This window comes from Gadus chalcogrammus, chromosome 9 (genome assembly GCF_026213295.1).
Source record: "Gadus chalcogrammus isolate NIFS_2021 chromosome 9, NIFS_Gcha_1.0, whole genome shotgun sequence".
Lineage (NCBI taxonomy): Eukaryota > Metazoa > Chordata > Actinopteri > Gadiformes > Gadidae > Gadus > Gadus chalcogrammus.
Window position 1 is genome coordinate 12,363,113 of NC_079420.1, and position 18,314 is coordinate 12,381,426.

General features: G+C 49.3%; 1 protein-coding gene across 1 annotated transcript; it reads left to right on the forward strand.

Moving 5' to 3' along the window:
- On the forward strand, window positions 1–17,849 carry ankrd27 (ankyrin repeat domain 27 (VPS9 domain)). The gene is made up of 29 exons (XM_056598805.1): window positions 1–321; window positions 1,519–1,631; window positions 2,585–2,695; window positions 3,293–3,607; window positions 6,286–6,345; window positions 6,550–6,603; window positions 6,771–6,836; window positions 6,987–7,063; window positions 7,408–7,529; window positions 8,409–8,487; window positions 8,667–8,799; window positions 9,350–9,412; window positions 9,944–10,056; window positions 10,178–10,260; window positions 10,359–10,474; window positions 11,678–11,770; window positions 11,994–12,191; window positions 12,581–12,634; window positions 12,951–13,085; window positions 13,184–13,228; window positions 13,316–13,432; window positions 13,970–14,164; window positions 14,321–14,440; window positions 14,716–14,889; window positions 15,613–15,706; window positions 15,886–15,946; window positions 16,564–16,603; window positions 16,879–17,167; window positions 17,818–17,849. Exons 2-29 carry the CDS (start codon window positions 1,530–1,532, stop codon window positions 17,847–17,849), a joined length of 3,141 nt encoding a protein of 1,046 aa, XP_056454780.1. The 5' UTR covers window positions 1–321; window positions 1,519–1,529.
- Window positions 17,850–18,314: the final 465 nt, after the last annotated feature.

Sequence of the window (18,314 nt, forward strand, 5' to 3'; positions counted from 1 at the left end):
TCCTCCTCCGTGTTGTTGTGGAGCTCTGAGGACCCGAGCCCAGAGGACCCGGAGGACCCGGTACTAACGGGTGGACCCGGTACCAACGCGAGGACCCGGTACTAACGGGAGGACTCGGTACCAACGGGGCTGACCCGCTCTGAGGCCGTAGGACCCGGAGGACCCGGTACCAACAGTCTAACGTGGACTTGATATCTGCTGACCCGGTACGAACGGCTACTAACGGGTCGGTCTAACCGGGACTCGATACCGCTGACCCGATCTGACGCGGAGGACCCACTACTAACCGCCAACGTGGACTCGATATCCGCTTCTGATCAGGTGTGTTGTTTGATCTGGGAACACCTGCCGAGCCAGGCCGAGTATATTAGTTACCAGTATAGTTACCAGTATATCTACCAGTATAGTTACCAACATTGTTACCTTGGATATTGATATTGACTTGTTAATGCTGGATATTGATTGTGTGTGTGTGTGTGTGTGTGTGTGTGTGTGTGTGTGTGTGTGTGTGTGTGTGTGTGTGTGTGTGTGTGTGTGTGTGTGTGCTGCTATAGTATGGAAGGTGGGGGTCACATGGGTCTGCGCCGGGGGTCCTAGGATCGTTTTCGGGCCTCAGCTGAACGATCACATGACCTCAGTTCTTGAGAATCCCAATCATGCCTCTCTTGTGTGTGTGTGTGTGTGTGTGTGTGTGTGTGTGTGTGTGTGTGTGTGTGTGTGTGTGTGTGTGTGCGTGTGCGTGCGTGTGTGTGTGTGTGTGTGATCCTGAACTGTAGGACCAATCACATCACTAGAAAGATCTGAAGACATCTTATGATTTCCAGTTGAAATTATCAGATTAGTTCCATGATGAGAAGGAGGTGGGAGGAGGTCATGAGGCGAGTGTCTTCAGCCCTCTGAGAGTAGAGGACAGACCAGGACTGGGGTACCGCTAGACTCGCTAGGGTAGACTAACTTAACTAGGGTAGACTAACTTAACTAGTGTAGACTTGCTTAACTAGGGTAGTCTTGCTTAACTAGGGTAGACTCGCTTAACTACGGTAGACTAACTTAACTAGGGTAGACTAACTAACTAGGTTAGACTCACAAACAGTAACTAGGGTAGACTCACTTAACTAGGGTAGACTAACTTAACTAGGGTAGACTCACTAACTAAGGTAGACTCACTTAACTAGGGTAGACTCACTTAACTAGGGTAGACTCACTAACTATGGTAGACTCACTTAACTAGGGTAGACTCACATACAGTAACTCGGGTAGACTCACTTAACTAGGGTAGACTCACTTAACTAGGGTAGACTCACTAACTATGGTAGACTCACTTAACTAGGGTAGACTCACATACAGTAACTCGGGTAGACTCACTTAACTAGGGCAGACTAAGTCAGCAGGATCTTTGAACCAGACCAGAGCGTTTGTGACCTTCGACCCTCTGACCGCCAGAAGGTAGGCAGAGGTTCAATGTGACCTTTTACCCCCTGGCCCCCAGACGGTGACCTTTGACCCTCTGACCCCCAGACAGCTGTCCCATGGCGGGCTACGACGAGGACCTCCTGAGGAACCCCTTCTACCGGGAGCTGGAGCGGAGCCGGCCGGACCTCTGCAGCCGCGTCGCCCAGGTCAACGGGGTGGTGAGTCGCTCATTATCACACAACACATTATCATTAAACACATTATTACACAACACATTATCACACAACACATTATTACACAACACATTATCATACAACACATTATCGCATTTTATCACACAACACATTATTACGCAATACATTATCTCACAGCACATTATCACACAATACATTATCTCACAACACATTGTCATACAACACATTATCGCACATAATCAAACAACACATTATCACACATCAGATAATACATTATCACTTAATACATTATCACAAAACACATTATCATGCAACAAATTATCCAACAACAGAAAATACATTAGCACATAATACATTATCACTTAAGACATTTTCACACAACACATTATCGCACAACACATTATCATGTTACACATTTTCACACAACACATTATCACAACACTCTGATCATGAAAGATGAAGATCACAAAGTTTTGGAGGATTTGGAGGCAGCAGTTTAAGCTTCAGTAAAGCCACAGTTGGGGGCAGGACAAACACACACACACACACACTTAACAAGAACAAATATGAACAGTGCAGTCCAACCTCATGCGCCTTCACTCCATATCCCAGCTCTCAGACCTTCATATGATACCGATATGATGTATAATATCAGCTTTCGGATGTGATCCATTTGGATTCCAACCTTAACTAGTCCCTAACCCTAACTAGTCCCTAACCCTTAGAACTAACCCTAACCCTAATTAGTCCCTAACCCTAACTAGTCCTAACCCTAACAACTAACCCTCACCCTAATTAGTCCCTAAATCGAACTAGTTCCTAACCCTAACTACTCCCTTACCCTAACAACTAACCCTAACTAGTCCCTAACCCTAACTAATCTCTATGACTGTTTCTACCTCCAGTGGTTTTATGGGTTCTAACTCCTATTGATGGGTTCTACTTCCTGTTGATGGGTTCTACTTCCTGTCCTGTAGGTTCTGGTTCCGTGTTCCGGCAGCGTGTCGCTCAGCACGGACGCGGCCCCACGGTTTGATCGCTACGTTCTACTTCCTGTGGAGGATGGCTTCAAGACCGCCGATGGAAGCGTAGGTCTGCTGTCTCGACCCTAACCCTAACTAACGCTAACTTACTAACAATGACTCACTAACCCTAACCTTGACTGACCTTACCTAACTAACTCACCCTAACTAACTAACCCTGACCCTTACTAGCTAACTAACCCTAACTAACTAACCCTGACCCTTACTAACTAACCCTAACAATCAAACCCTGACTAGCTCACTAAATAACCCCGACTAACCCTGACTTATTACCCTAACTAACTAACCAACCCAGACCCTAACTAACCCTGACCCTAACTAACTAACCCTAACCCTAACTAACTAACCCTGACCCTAACCTTACTAACTAACCCTGACCCCAACCCTAACTTACTGACCCTTACACAAACCAGCTAACCCTGAACCTTACCCTAACTAACTAACACTAACCCTTACTAACTAACCCTGACCCTAACCGTGTGTCTGCTGACCTAACCCCCTGCTCTACTGTGTGTGTGTGTGTGTGTGTGTGTGTGTGTGTGTGTGTGTGTGTGTGTGTGTGTGTGTGTGTGTGTGTGTGTGTGTGTGTGTGTGTGTGTGTGTGTGTGTGTGTGTGTGTGTGTGTGTGTTTTTGTTGTGTAGGACGTGTGTATCCGTGACCAGCGTGTTGTCTTGGGGATCGAACCCGCTGTGTCGGTGGCCATCTTGTTTGAGGAGACGTTCTACAACGACCGCGAGCAGAGCTTCAGCCTGCTGTGTCTGGCCGGACCGCTGGACCCCCAGCAAGACCCGGACCCGGGGCGGGACCCAGGGCCGGACCGGACCCCCTACACCCTCCGGACCCTCGAGGACGCCCGTAACTTCCTGGGACCCCCAACCCTCAAACTAGACCGCCTCATCGCAGCCTTCAGTCTGGGCTTCAAGGACCAGGAGGGGAGGGGTCTACAGCACCACCTGGTAGGACTCACTATCACCAGGACTAACTAACACCAGACCACCCCCTGGTAGGACTCACTATCACCAGGACTAACTAACACCAGACCACCCCCCGATAGGACTCACTATCACCAGGACTAACTAACACCAGACCACCTCCTGGTAGGACTCACTATCACCAGGACTAACTAACACCAGACCACCCCCTGGTAGGACTCACTATCACCAGGACTAACTAACACCAGACCACCTCCTGGTAGGACTCACTATCACCAGGACTAACTAACACCAGACCACCCCCTGGTAGGACTCACTATCACCAGGACTAACTAACACCAGACCACCACCTGGTAGGACTCACTATCACCAGGACTAACTAACACCAGACCACCCCCTGGTAGGACTCACTATCACCAGGACTAACTAACACCAGACCACCCCCTGGTAGGACTCACTATCACCAGGACTAACTAACACCAGACCACCCCCTGGTAGGACTCACTATCACCAGGACTAACTAACACCAGACCACCCCCTGGTAGGACTCACTATCACCAGGACTAACTACGATACGATACGATAATACTTTATCGTCAGAACAATTCTTAAATTTGTCTTGCATCCTAAGCAGCTCTATTTACAAACATCACAGACAAGACATCAAAGCCGGACATCAAAAACAGGACATCAAGACAGGACCCGCAATTAAAATAAAATACATAAATTGATCATGATATTACAGCAACAGACGACAACATAAAAGGCCCATCAGCGGGCTACCGGTCTGGGATTTAGTGCCTGGTTCAGTTCTAGGATTGACTGTTGAGCAAAAGAGTGCTTCAGTCTAACCTTTTTTCAATGTTGGAACCCTATCTAACCCTATCTCCGGTAAGATGGTAGTGGATTATACTCTGTGTTTCGGACGGGGTTAGGGTTGGAGGAAATGTTGTTAGCCAACCTCAGTATGTTTTTTTGGTAGGCTGATTCATAAAGTTTCTAGAGGGGTTGACCTATTATCTTTGAGCAGGTTTTCAATTGGTGGAGCATTTTTGATTTTTAAGAAGCAGACAGTCTTGTGCCATGTGGTGTTACAGTACTGAAAAAATCTCATCATAACGGCTAAAAAAATAATAAAGAATTGGTTGACTTGCTCTGAAAGATCTGAGTCGGCGGAGTAACCAGATTCTTTGTTTAGTTTTATTGCAAATTTTGTCAATGTGGTCTTTCCATGAAGCTGATGGTCTATGGTTACCCCCAAGTACAGTATCTTAATGAGGACAACTGCTTGATTTTTTTCTTCATGGATCACAAGAGAAACGGAATGCCAAATACAATCTCCTCGGTTTTCTTGGTGTTGGTGAACAATTATAAATTGTTTTGCTGTGTCTGTACGACAATCATCTTTGTAGAACGTAAAAAGCATAGCTAAATTCATACAACCCTGGGGGCCCCCAACATTGGTTGTAATGGCAGATGAAAGGGGTCTGTTTACCTTTACAAACTGTACTCTGTTGGTGAGAAATTAAGCTTACCAATGTATTAGGTATGGATTCAGTACCTACTGGACCATTTTTGCTAACAGAATGTCTGCTTGAAGGGTATTGAAGGCTGATGAAAAAAAAAAAAAACAATGCTCTTGCATTGGTCTTGGGTTTGTCTAAATGTTTCGAAATAATATGAACTAAAGAGGTAACAGCTTCCGAGCCACAGCCCTGTTCATAGGCAAATTGATATGAGTCGAGATTATTGTCTGTGGTACAGATGAAATGTCGGAGCAGAATTCTTTCTAGAGTTTTCATAATTATCCTTATACTCCTTTGAACATGGAATCTTGGGCAAAGGTTTAACATGTGAAGTTTTCCATGACAGCGGGACATTGTGTGTGTCAACAGAAGCTTGAAATGTGTTGCCTCACTGGAGACAGATGGGTTGCATAGTTCCTCAACAGAAAAGCGTTCCATCCGGCCCTGCAGATTTCTTTGTGTTTTTTTTTTGGGTTTACTTCTCTTAAGTTTAGTCTTGTACACTGGAATCATGTGCACAACATTGTGATCCGAATTCAATATGGGTGGCTTACACTTGGATGCATAAGCGCCTTTGAGGTTTACAAAGCGTTGGTCCAAGATATTGTCTTTTCTGTTTTTTGTTTTTTTAATATACTGTTCAAATCCAGCTAGCATAGTCTCCAGACATCACTGATTCAAACCCCGAGCACTATTTCCGGTGCGTCGGGGTAATTGAGTTCTAATTCATGAACACAGTCCGATATTGTTCCAGTTGCCAGTGACATCTTGCCGCTGGGAGGCACGTATAAAACCAAGAGTAAAATACACCCGAATTCTCTAGTCAAATAAAAAGGACTTAACAACAAAGAGAGTTTCCACATTGGGGTCACAGGACCCCAGGACTAACTAACCCCAGACCACCACCTGTAGGGCTCACTTTCACCAGGACTAACTAATACCACCACGTGGTAGGACTCACTATCACCAGGACTAACTAACACCACCACCTGGTTGGACTCACTATCACTAGAACAGGACTAACTAACACCACATGTTAAGACTCACTATCACTTGGACAAAGTATGTGTTCCAAAGATGTGTGTGTGCGAGATGATAACAACGCTAGCTATATTATCACATGGTCTTAGCCTAGTTTAGTATCCTAGCATTAAGGGTTCCCTTCCTCCTTCCTAGGATGCAGTGAACGCTCTTTCCAACAAATGTCTCCAGTGTCTGTTGAGGGACCCTCGCCTGGTGAGTCGTCAGTCATCCCTTAGTCCCCTCCCTCCTCCTTAGTCCCCTCCCCTCCTCCTTAGTCTCCTCCCCTCGTCGTTAGTCCCCTCCTCATTAGTCTCCTCCCCTCCCCGTTAGTCTCCTCCCCTCCTCGTTAGTCCCCTCCCCTTCTCATTAGTCTCCTCCTCGTTAGTCTCCTCGTAATCTTCCTCTCCTGTTTTCTAGAAGCTCCTGTCCCGGCAGGAGGCCCAGATGAGGCTCATCAAGCAGGCGCTGGAGGTTTGTCTGTTGAACATCCTTGTGTCCAATGTCTCTTCCTGTCCGTCCACTGAATGTGTCCCCTGTCCTCTCTCTAGATTTACCTCCATCATGGTATAATGTGTCCCCTGTCCTCTCTCTAGATCCACCTCCATCATGGTATAATGTGTCCCCTGTCCTCTCTCTAGATCCACCTCCATCATGGTATCCATGAGCTGCTCTTTAAGTTCATGGGGAGTCTTGAGGCCAGCCAGGTAGTGTATTGTCCAATGTGTCCCTAGTTATCGTGTGTGTGTGTATATATATATATATATATATATATATCTCATTCAGATTGATTGAGTATCTGAGTGAATGTTTACTTACAAATGGTGTCTCATAGTGTGTGTGTGCTGTGTGCGCAGGATGCAACGTTCAACAAGACCACCAGGGCCCTACAGGACCTTCAGCCGGCCGACGTGGGGATGAAAACTGAGCTCAGGTCAGTTCACTAGAGGTCACCGAGAGGTCAGCTCACTAGAGCTCACCCAGATGTCAGTTCACTAGAGGTCACCAAGAGGTCAGCTCTCTAGAGGTCACCCAGAGGTCAGTTCACGAGAGGTCACCCAGAGGTAAGCTCACTAGAGGTCACCAAGAGGTCAGTTCACTAGAGGTCACCCAGAGGTAAGCTCACTAGAGGTCACCAAGAGGTCAGTTCACAGAGATCACCCAGAGGGAAGCTCACCCAACCAATGGTTTCTGACCCTCTGCTGCCAGTGACCCCCCACTCCTCCCATTTCGGGTTAAATGTATGATTTTTATGCTAGTGGTTGTGTTTGTCCACAGCACCGACCTGAGTCGAGCCAAGAGACAGCTGAGCCAGCTGAACTTGTCCACCTCGCCCCTTCTCAAACTGCTCTGTCTTCAAGGAGTCATCATGACCGTGCTGCACACCCCCAACCACACAGGTACACACACACACACACACACACACACACACACACACACACACACACACACACACACACACACACACACACACACACACACACACACACACACACACACACACACACACACACACACACACACACACACACACACACAGGAATTAGTCAGGTCTGACTTGTGATCAGTGGAGAGGACAGAGGTTCTACTGTACGCCTGGTTATTAGTGGAGAGGACAGAGGTTCTACTGTAGACCTGGTTATTAGTGGAGAGGACAGAGGGTCTACTGTAAGCCTGGTTATTAGTGGAGAGGGCAGAGGTTCTACTGTAGGCCTGGTTATCAGTGGAGAGGACAGAGGTTCTACTGTAGGTCTGACTTGTTATCAGTGGAGAGGACAGAGGGAGGGTCTACTGTAGGCCTGGATATCTGTGGAGAGGACAGAGGTTCTACTGTAGGTCTGACTGGTTATCAGTGGCAGTACTTATAATGATGAGGCAGTACTTTTAGTGATGAGGCAGTATTGAATGTAAAGTCTCTTAGTTATAGTATGGTCATGTAAATGTATAGTATGGTCATGTATAGTTAATTGTAGTAAGGTCATGTATAGTTATAGTATGGTCACATGTATAGTTAGATATAGGGTGATCATGTATAGTTAGCTATAATATAGTCATGTATAGTTATAGTATGGTCATGTATAGTTGTAGTATGGTCCTGTATAGTTGTAGTATGGTCATGTACAGTTATGGTGTGGTCATGTATAGTTATAGTGTGGTCATGTATAGTTAGTTATAGTATTGTCATGTATAGTGAGATATAGTATGGTCATGTTCATGTATAGTTATAGTGTGGTCATGTATAGTTAGTTATAGTTAGTGATGTTAAGTCTCTCCTACAGTCAACATGGAGGCGGTAGACACTGACCAGCTGCTCTCGACCATCCTCTTCCTCCTCCTCAAGACAGACATCCCTAACTGGTAGGCCCTGACCTCTGACCTCTGAACCCTCATAATAACCCTGACCCCCGTTTTAGTTCAAGATTGTGACTGAGCTGGAAGAGGTTCAATGTAAGAGCTTGAATATCAGTTTGTGCAACTGTGTGTGTGACTTTGTGTGTCTGTGTATGTGTGTGTGCACGCGTGTGTGCGCTCCGTAGGGTGTCTAACCTGAGCTACATCAAGAGCTTCAGTGTGTGTGTGTGTGGGGGGGAGGAGCTCAGCTTTTGCCTCAGCACCTTCATGGCGGCCGTGGAGTTCATCAGCCTGGGGAGACTCAACCACGCAGCGCGGGTAGGAGCCTCACCAACTCACATACTCACTCAATCACTCACTCACTCACTCACTCACTCACTCACTCACTCACTCACTCACTCACTCACTCACTCACTCACTCACTCACTCACTCACTCACTCACTCACTCACTCACTCACTCACTCACCCACCCACCCACCCACCCACACACCCACTCACTCACTCACTCACTCACTCACTCACTCACTCACTCACTCACTCACTCACTCACTCACTCACTCACTCACTCACTCACTCACTCACTCACTCACTCACTCACTCACTCACTCACTCACTCACTCACTCACTCACTCACTCACTCACTCACCTACTCACTCACTCACTCACTCACTCACTCACTCACTCACTCACTCACTCACTCACTCACTCACTCACTCACTCACTCACTCACTCACTCACTCACTCACTCACTCACTCACTCCCTCCCTCCCTCCCTCCCTCACTCACTCACTCACTGACTCAACCCGATGTGTTGAAGCTGTGAGTTCAGGACTGAACTGGTTCCAGCCGGTCTCGTTGTGTCCACAGGTTCCTGGGCAGCCAGACTGCGTCCTGTTCAGCACCCAGACCCCCGTGGACCGCCTGCTGCAGGTGACCCCCACACTGACCCTCACTGCCCCCCCACTCACCCCCACACTGACCCCCCCCACTCACCCCCACACTGACCCCCTCACTGACCCCCACTGACCCCCACACTGAGCCCAACTGACCCTCACTGACCCCCCCCCACTGACCCCCACTCACCCCCACACTGACCCTCACTGACCCCCCCCACTGACCCCCACTCACCCCCACATTGACCCTCACTGACCCCCCCACGGACCCCCACGGACCCCCTCACTGACCCCCTCACTGACCCCCTAATTGACCCCCACTGACCCCCTCGTTGACCCCCACTGACCCCCACTGACCCCCTCACTGACCCCCACTGTCCCCCACTGTCCCCCTCGTTGACCCCCACACTGACCCCCACACTGGCCCCCTCACTGAGACCCCCACACTGAGACCCCAACACAATGGAGTGGTGTGTGTGTGTGTGTGTGTGTGTGTGTGTGTGTGTGTGTGTGTGTGTGTGTGTGTGTGTGTGTGTGTGTGTGTGTGTGTGTGTGTGTGTGTGTATAGCACATCGCGCGGGGTGAGGAAGAGGATGTGCGGAGGATTCTCCGTAGTGATGAAGATCTGAGGACGTGTCATCCTCTCTGCTCCTGTCACCTCTGTGACCTCCAGCTGCCCGGGTAATCAATCTCTCTCTCTCTCTCTCTCTCTCTCTCTCTCTCTCTCTCTCTCTCTCTCTCTCTCTCTCTCTCTCTCTCTCTCTCTCTCATGTATATATATTGTGTGTGTATCTTATTGTAGGCGTTTGAGCGACCCGTCTGTAGTGACCTCTCGCTCCAGGGGCGAGCAAGGCCACACCCCCCTCCACATGGCCGCCCTGTGTGGTGAGTCACTTCCTGTCCTCCATGAGCCGTGGTTAGTGTGTGCGTGTTCATTTGTGTGTTAATGTGTGTGTTTGTTCATTTTTGTGTGTTTGTGTCAGGTCAAGCAAAGCTGATCGACTTCCTGGTCCTCTGTGGGTCAGAGGTCAACGCCACGGAGCTCCATGGCCACACCCCCCTCCACCTGGCCTGCCGCCGGGGTCATCAGGGGGTCACGGTCAGACCACGCCTCCGAGAGAGAGAGAGAGAGAGAGAGAGAGAGAGAGAGAGAGAGAGAGAGAGAGAGAGAGAGAGAGAGAGAGAGAGAGAGAGAGAGAGAGAGAGAGAGAGAGAGAGAGAGAGAGAGAGAGAGAGAGAGAGCATGTGAAGGTGTCTCTCTAATGTGATTCACAACATCAGAGAGAATAAAAATATAATCATTCCAAGCTAATGAATGGTTAGAAGATGTCTTATTTATTAAGACAGCAACACAACTAGCCTAGCATGCTGTAACACTTGTTCCACCAAATAACAATATAATAACATCATAAAAAATAATTAATAAATATAACAAAATAATTAATAATAATTTTGTTAACTTTGAAGTTATTATGAACACCAACATTATTAAAGGACAATTCCGGTATTTTGAACATTGAGCCCCCTTTCTGGTCTGTCTAGGACGAAATAGAGTGGTTTACACCGAAGATTTGACTATTGGTCCTGTCTCGGGTATTTGGCTCATTACGGAAAGGGGGGCTGATTGTTGTCTTTTAGTTCCATTCTAGCCCTTCTGTTGAGACGGAGAACCGAGCGAAAAGACTACAGCCAGCCCCCTTTTCCCTTTGTTAACTTGTCTCACTCTTCTTCCAGAGGTTAACTTGTCTCACTCCTCTCTCAGCTCATCCACCACTCTGTACAGTTTGTCAACACTAGACTCACTGCTGTCTTTGTTCTTTAATGTCAAACTTTTCATCACTGGTCTAAATAAATATATACGGTTATAAATATATAATAAGGACATTATATATGACATATATATTATGATATTAGTATAATAAGTACTGAAGAACTTTGAGATCTAGTGGAGGTGTGTAGTGAGGTTTGTAGTGGAAATGTGTTAATGAGGTGTGTGTTAGTGGTGGGTGTGTGTGTCTCTCTACTAGAGGTGTGTTTAGTGAGGTATGTGTCTCTCTCCAGTGTGTAAGTGAGGTGTGTACTGGGGGTTTGTGTCACTGTGTATTGAGATCTGTGTTAGTGGAGGTGTGTGTTAGTGTGTGGTGAGGTGTGTGTCTCTCTCTCCAGTTTGTTAGTGGCGGTGTGTACTGGAGGTGTGTGTTAGTGTGTAGTGAGGTGTGTGTGTCTCTCTCCAGTGTGTTAGTAGCGGTGTGACCTGGCGGTGTGTATTAGTGTGTAATGTGGTGTGTGTCTCTCTCTCTAGCTCCTCCTCCTCCACTACAAGGCCAACACTGAGGCGCAGGACGACTGTGGGAACACCCCTCTGCACCTGGCGTGCACGCACGGCCACGAGGACGTAGGGCACAAACACACACACACGGTCGCACACACACGCACGTCTTCATAGTACATGAAGCATGATTATATGTGTCCAAAATAAATACATGTCTTTATGATACATGATCATAAGTGTACAAATACATGTCTTTAGGGTACATGATACATGATGATGTGTGCACGCATGCTCCCCCACGGCCCCGTGGCTCCAGATAACCATAGTGACCAGGGGTGTGTGTCAGTGTGTGAAGGCGCTGGTGTACTTCGAGGTGCGGGCAGTCCGCCTGGACGTGGCCAACGGCCGCGGCGACACGGCGCTGCACCTGGCCGCCCGCTGGGGCTACCAGGGCGTGGTCGGGGTGCTGATGGAGAACGGGGCGCGGCCCAGCCGGCTCAACCACAGGAGGGAGACCGCCCTCAGCCTCGCCCTCAACACCAAGGTCACATGACCCAGCATCACATGACCCAGCATCACATGACACAGCATCACTTGACACAGCCTCACAGCATCAGATGACACAGCATCACATGACACAGCATCACGCGACACAGCCTCACTCACTGAGGAGAGGTGGTTCAGTTGGTCCAACCATGTGTGTTGGTGTGTGCTGGTGGTCAAACAGCGCGTGTGTGTATGTGAATGTGTTGGTTTGTGCGTTGTATGTGTGTGTGTGCGTGTGTCTCTGTTTGTGTGTGTAGTGTGTGTGTCTTGGTGTATGTGTGTTTGTCAATGTGTGTGCATGGGGTGTATGTATTTGAATCTTTGTGTGTGTGTGTGTCTCTGTGTGCGTGTTTGTGTGTGTGTGTGTGTGTGTGTGCGTGTGTGTAGGTTGTAGCTCTGCTGGAGTCGCCCCAAACACTGTCTGGACTGCGGGGGCGAAATGTGAGTCACCTGACGCACCTTATCTGTATTGATGCTATATAGTACATGATACATGATTATTTGTGTACAAATACATGTCTTTATAGTACATGATACAGTATTATATGTTTACAAATACATGTCTTCATGGTACATGATGCATGTGTATAAATAACTGTCTTTATAGTACATGATACATGATTATATGTGTATGGATAAATACATGTCTTTATGGTACGTGATGTGTATAAATACATGTCTTTATGGTGAATGATGTGTATATATACTGGTACATATCATGTACTTCAGTACATATCTGTGTATGTTGCTTGCTCAGTCCCCAGGCAGCTGGACTCGTACTCCAGACAGCAGCGGTAGCCGTAGTGCTAGCGGTAGCCGTAGTGCTAGCGGTAGCGTCCTCTCTCTAACCTCTGACCCCAGACCAGACCCTCACCCTGTCCGTCACCGAGAGGTAAGCCCCGCCCAACACACAAGGTCCTCCCCTTTTCTGATAGCATTCTCCTCATGTGACTCTGTGTGATTGACAGGAAGTGTTTGTCTGATTGACAGGTGGAGAAGCTGTTGCGTGCTGTGGCTGATGGTGATCTGGAGATGGTGAGACGTCTGTCTGTCTGCATGTCTGTCTTCATGCCGGTCTGTCTGTCAGGTAGCGGTATAATATGAATGCCTGTGTTTGTGTAGGTGCGCTACCTGTTGGAGTGGGAGGAGGAAGATCAAGGGCGGGGCCAGCCCCCTCCAAGCCCCCCCCTCTGCCACCCGTTGTGCCAATGTCCAGCCTGCACCCCCAACACACACAAGGTACACTCCTGCTGCTACACACTCACTACACACCCCATCCCTACACAACCTACGCAACCTACACATCACCACACAACCTACGCAACCTACACATCAGTACACAACCTACACATCACCACACAACCTACACATCAGTACACAACCTACACATCACCACACAACCTACACATCAGTACACAACCTACACATCACCACACAACCTACACATCAGTACACAACCTACACATCACCACACAACCTACACAACCTACACATCAGTACACCACCTACACATCATCACACATCACTACACAACCTACACATCACCACAAAACCTAAACATCACCACACAACCTACACAACCTACACATCACCACACAACCTACACAACCTACACATCACCACACATCAATTCACTACACAACCTACACAACCTACACATCACTACACAACCTACACATCACCACACAACCTACACACCCTACACAACTTACACATCACTATACAACGTACAACGAGACTACATAAGTGTAATCTTAACCACATCGTGTGTGCCAGGCTCCCAGCATGCAGTGCGGCGGTGTGTGGGTGAACAGCGCCAACGCCGACGGCTTCTCCCCGCTCCATGTGGCCTCTCTGCACGGCCACGCCACCCTGGTCCGCCTCCTGGCCCGCCACGGGGCGGAGCTTAATGCACGCACCACCCAGCTGGCCACGCCCCTTCACCTGGCCTGCCAGAACCAACACACACAGGTACCTGCTACGAACTAGGACTAGAACTAGAGGAGTCTCAACTAACTAGAACTAGAGGAGTCTCAACTAACTAGAACTAGAAGAGTCTGTGTGTGTCCAGTGGTTTCAACTGGAGACCATCAGCACTCTAATGATAAGGTGTGTGTGTGTTGTCAGGTTGTGCGTCTGTTGCTAGAGGGCGGGGCTAAGCTGAATAAGAAAGATCACTATGGCAACACTCCTCTGATCAACACCTGCATGAGAGGACACCTGGACATCGCCCAGATCCTGCTCGAGGTGGTAGTCTCTCGCTCTCTCTCTCTCTCTCTCTCTCTCTCTCTCTCTCTCTCTCTCTCTCTCTCTCTCTCTCTCTCTCTCTCTCTCTCTCTCTCTCTCTCTCTCTCTCGCTTTAGTAACTAAGTCTCTCCCTCTCTCTCACTCTCACTCTCACTCTCACTATCACTCTCACTCTCACTCTCAATCTCACTCTCACTCTCACTCTCACTCTCTCTCTCTTTAGCTGTAGTAACTAAGTCTCTGTCTCTGTAGTAACCTAGTGTCTCTCTCCCCAGAGCGGGGCGTGGGTGAATGTGGAGAACGCTCAGGGCAGTTCAGCGCTGCATGAGGCAGTGCGCGGAGGTCACCTGGGATTGGTGGAGCTGCTGCTGGGGGGCGGGGCCTCAGCCCACCTGAGGAACCGCCAGCACAAGACCCCGCTAGACTCCGCCCTCCAGCTGGGAGGCAAGGTGGGCATCGAACCTGTGAACTCTGACCTGTGACGTATGTATAGTAGTGTATAGATAGTAGTACATGTAGTAGGGGAGTACGGTACAAAAGGTTTAGAAAGTATACCGGTGTGAATTTGCTCTACGGTATGGATTTTGACATTACCGTGTGATGGTAGACAGTGTTGTGTGTAACACGTAACAAAGTAAGAAACGCATTAATACAGTAACGTAACTACTTTTTCATGTAAAAAATAAAGACGAAAGGTAGTTCCTTTTTCCTTTTTAGCATATTTAAAAAAAAAAATTGACTATTTTGTGTATTTTTTTAAGGCGAAATTTCTAAGTTCTCAGTTACAAAGTGTTTTTGGGAGAGACATGCTGAATAAATACATCATGTTTTGAATCTCAAAAATAATCGTTTGAATAATCGTGATTTCAATATTGACCAAAATAATAGTGATTATGATTTTTTCCATAATCGAGCAGCCCTAGTATATATGGCAGTATATGTAGTATATATAGTAGTGTATTTAGTAGTATACATAGGTGTTTATTTCGGAGTATATGTCGTGTTTAGTAGTGTATAGTAGTATATGAGGTGTTTACTTGTGTATAGTAGTGTATAGTAATATATGTAGTAGTGTATATAGTAATATATGTGGTGTATACTAGTGTATATAGTAGTATATGTAGTGTTTAGTAGTATATAGTATTTTTAGTGAGTAGTATCCTCTTTTTCAGAACACTGAGATCGTTCGCGTTCTGCAGAAAGCGTCCGGACTCTCGGCAGATGAAGAGCCAATCAAACTTCTCTCTGTTCCCAGAGGCATTCTGGGTAAGGAGCGGTCGACACCTTATACTGTATGTTTGATGGTTCAGATAGATATTAAAGTGACACAATTCAACTCTCAGTTCACTCCTTTGTAATAACTTTGTTCACTCTCAACTCACTCCCTACTAATGACTTCTTTCACTCTCAGCTCACTCCTTAGTAATAACTTTGTTCACTCTTAGCTCACTCCTTTGTCCAACGGCTGAAACAAGATGGCCGACGGCGCCAACAGGAAGTCTGCAGGTCTGTTTTTAAACCATAACCCTTTACACACCCCTCGGGGTGTAAAGGGTTTCCCCCTGGTGGTGTAAAGTGTTTCCCCCTGGTGGTGTAACGTGTTTTCCTTGGTGTAAAGTGTTTCCCCCCCGGTGGTGTAAAGTATTGCCCCCTGCTGGTGTAAAGTCCCCCCCCCCCCCCCCCCCCGGAGGTGTAAAGTGTGTTTAGTGGTGTTGAAGTGTTACTCCCCCTGGTGGTGTAAAATGTCGCCCCCTGGTGGTGTAAAGTGTTTCCCCCCTGCTGGTGTAAAGTTCCCCCCCCATGGTAGTGTAAAGTGTTGCCCCCTGGTTGTGTTAAGTGTTTCCCCCCCTGGTTGTGTAAAGTGTTGCCCCCTGGTGGTGTAAAGTGTTCCCCCTTTTGGTGTAAAGTGTTTCCCCTTCTGGTGTAAAGATTTTCCTCCCCTGGTAGTGTAAAGTGTTTCCACGTGGTGGTGTAAAGAGTTTCCCCTGGGGTTGTAATGTGTTTCCCATGGTGGTGTAAAGTGTTTCCCCTGGTGGTGTAAAGTGTTTCCCCCTGGTGGTGTCTCCCCCTGGTGGTGTAAACTGCTTTCGGGTGGAGGCTGAAGGTTTCTTTATTTCCTTCAGGGTGGAGGCGGTAAGAAGAGATTCTCTGGGCCGCAGCAAGGTGCCACCATCACAGCTAACGCATGCTAACACCCACCGTTATTCTGACACATGTTAACCGCTAAGCTCAAAACCTCCGCTAAGCTTACTTAGACCATGACAATAAAACTCATCTCTGTGCTAACACACAATGCAATTCTACCAGCCAGTGCTGCGCTAACACTCACTGCCATTCTACCACCCTGGGCTACGCTAACACACTGCCATTCTACCACCTTGTGCTATGTGGCTAGTGTTAGCTATGCTTGGTTCTTGAAGTGTTGCTGTGCTCCGCAGGGCCCTCAGGGGGGCCCTCAGGGGGGCCGCCGGCTGACCAGGAGGGAGACGGTGGGGGGCGGGGTTCCGCTCGGACCCTCAGAGTCCAGGGCGAGAACACGGCCCCTGGGTCGCTCCGTGACCCTGGACCCCCCCGGGCCGCAAGGGCCGGACCCCCAGGACCCGCCCGGGACCCAGGCAGACCCCATACCTCCACCCCTGAGGGGAGATGAGAGACGTGGCCCCGTGGACCCCCCCGCCCCCCTCCAGCCCCCCTCCTCAGACTCTCACACCCAACCGCCCCGTCTCCGTGGGACCTCCGATACCACCCCCAACCCCACCTCCCCCGCCTCCACCTCCACCACCCGTACTTCCACCCCCTCCTCCAGCTCCAACCCAATCTCCACCCCCAGCCCCGCTCACACCCCCACCCCAACCCCAACCTCCAACTCCCCCAGCACCCCCTCCCCCATCACCACCTCCACCTCCCCCATCACCACCTCCACAACTACCACCCCCACCACCACCACCTCCCCCACAACCACCTCCACCTCCCCCACCACCACCTCCACCTCCCCAACCACCTCCACCTCCCCCACCACCACCACCCCCACCACCACCACCACCCCCACCTCCCCCACCACCACCTCCACCTCCCCCTCCCCAAGCACCACCTCGCCCTCCCCAAGCACCATCGCCCCCACCACCACCACCTCCCCCACCACCACCTCCACCGCCCGCACCACCAACACCTCCACCTCCCCCACCACTGCCAGCACCACCACCTCCAACTCCCCCACCACCACCTACCCAACCGCCACTTCCACCTCCTCCCCCATCACCACCTCAACCTCCCCAACCCCCACCAACTCCGACTCCCTCCCCACCACCTCCATCGCCCCTGGTCCATCTGCTGGTCCAGCCACTGCCGGACTCCGGACTGAAGACTCCGTGTGCCAGGGTTCTACGTCACCCCCAAGCGTGAGCCATGACCCCCATGACCCACGTGAACCCCATGACCCCCATGACCCCTGTACACTGACGATGACATCAACCCCGTCAGAGCCCTGACTGGCCCCTTGGGCCCGGACCAGTCTCTCCTCCCACTCCCTCCCCCCTCCCTCCCTCCCTCTCTCCCTCCCCCTCCCTCCCATGTTGCCTCCAGACTGCTGGAGGCTCCTCATGCACTTTTCCAGTAGCAACATTAAAAGGGATGGACCCCCTCTGCTGGGTCCAGACCCTACTGGGTCCTGACCCCCTCTGCTGGGTCCAGACCACTGGGTCCAGACCCCCTCCGCTGGGTCCAGATCCTACTGGGTCCAGACCCTACTGGGTCCTGACCGCGTGGTCCAGACCGGGTCTAGAGCACATGCTGGAGCAGGTCAGTGTTTAGATCTGACTGCAGTAGCTGTTGTAGGTAGTTGTTAGTTAGTTAGTTAGTGAGTTAGTTGGGGTCC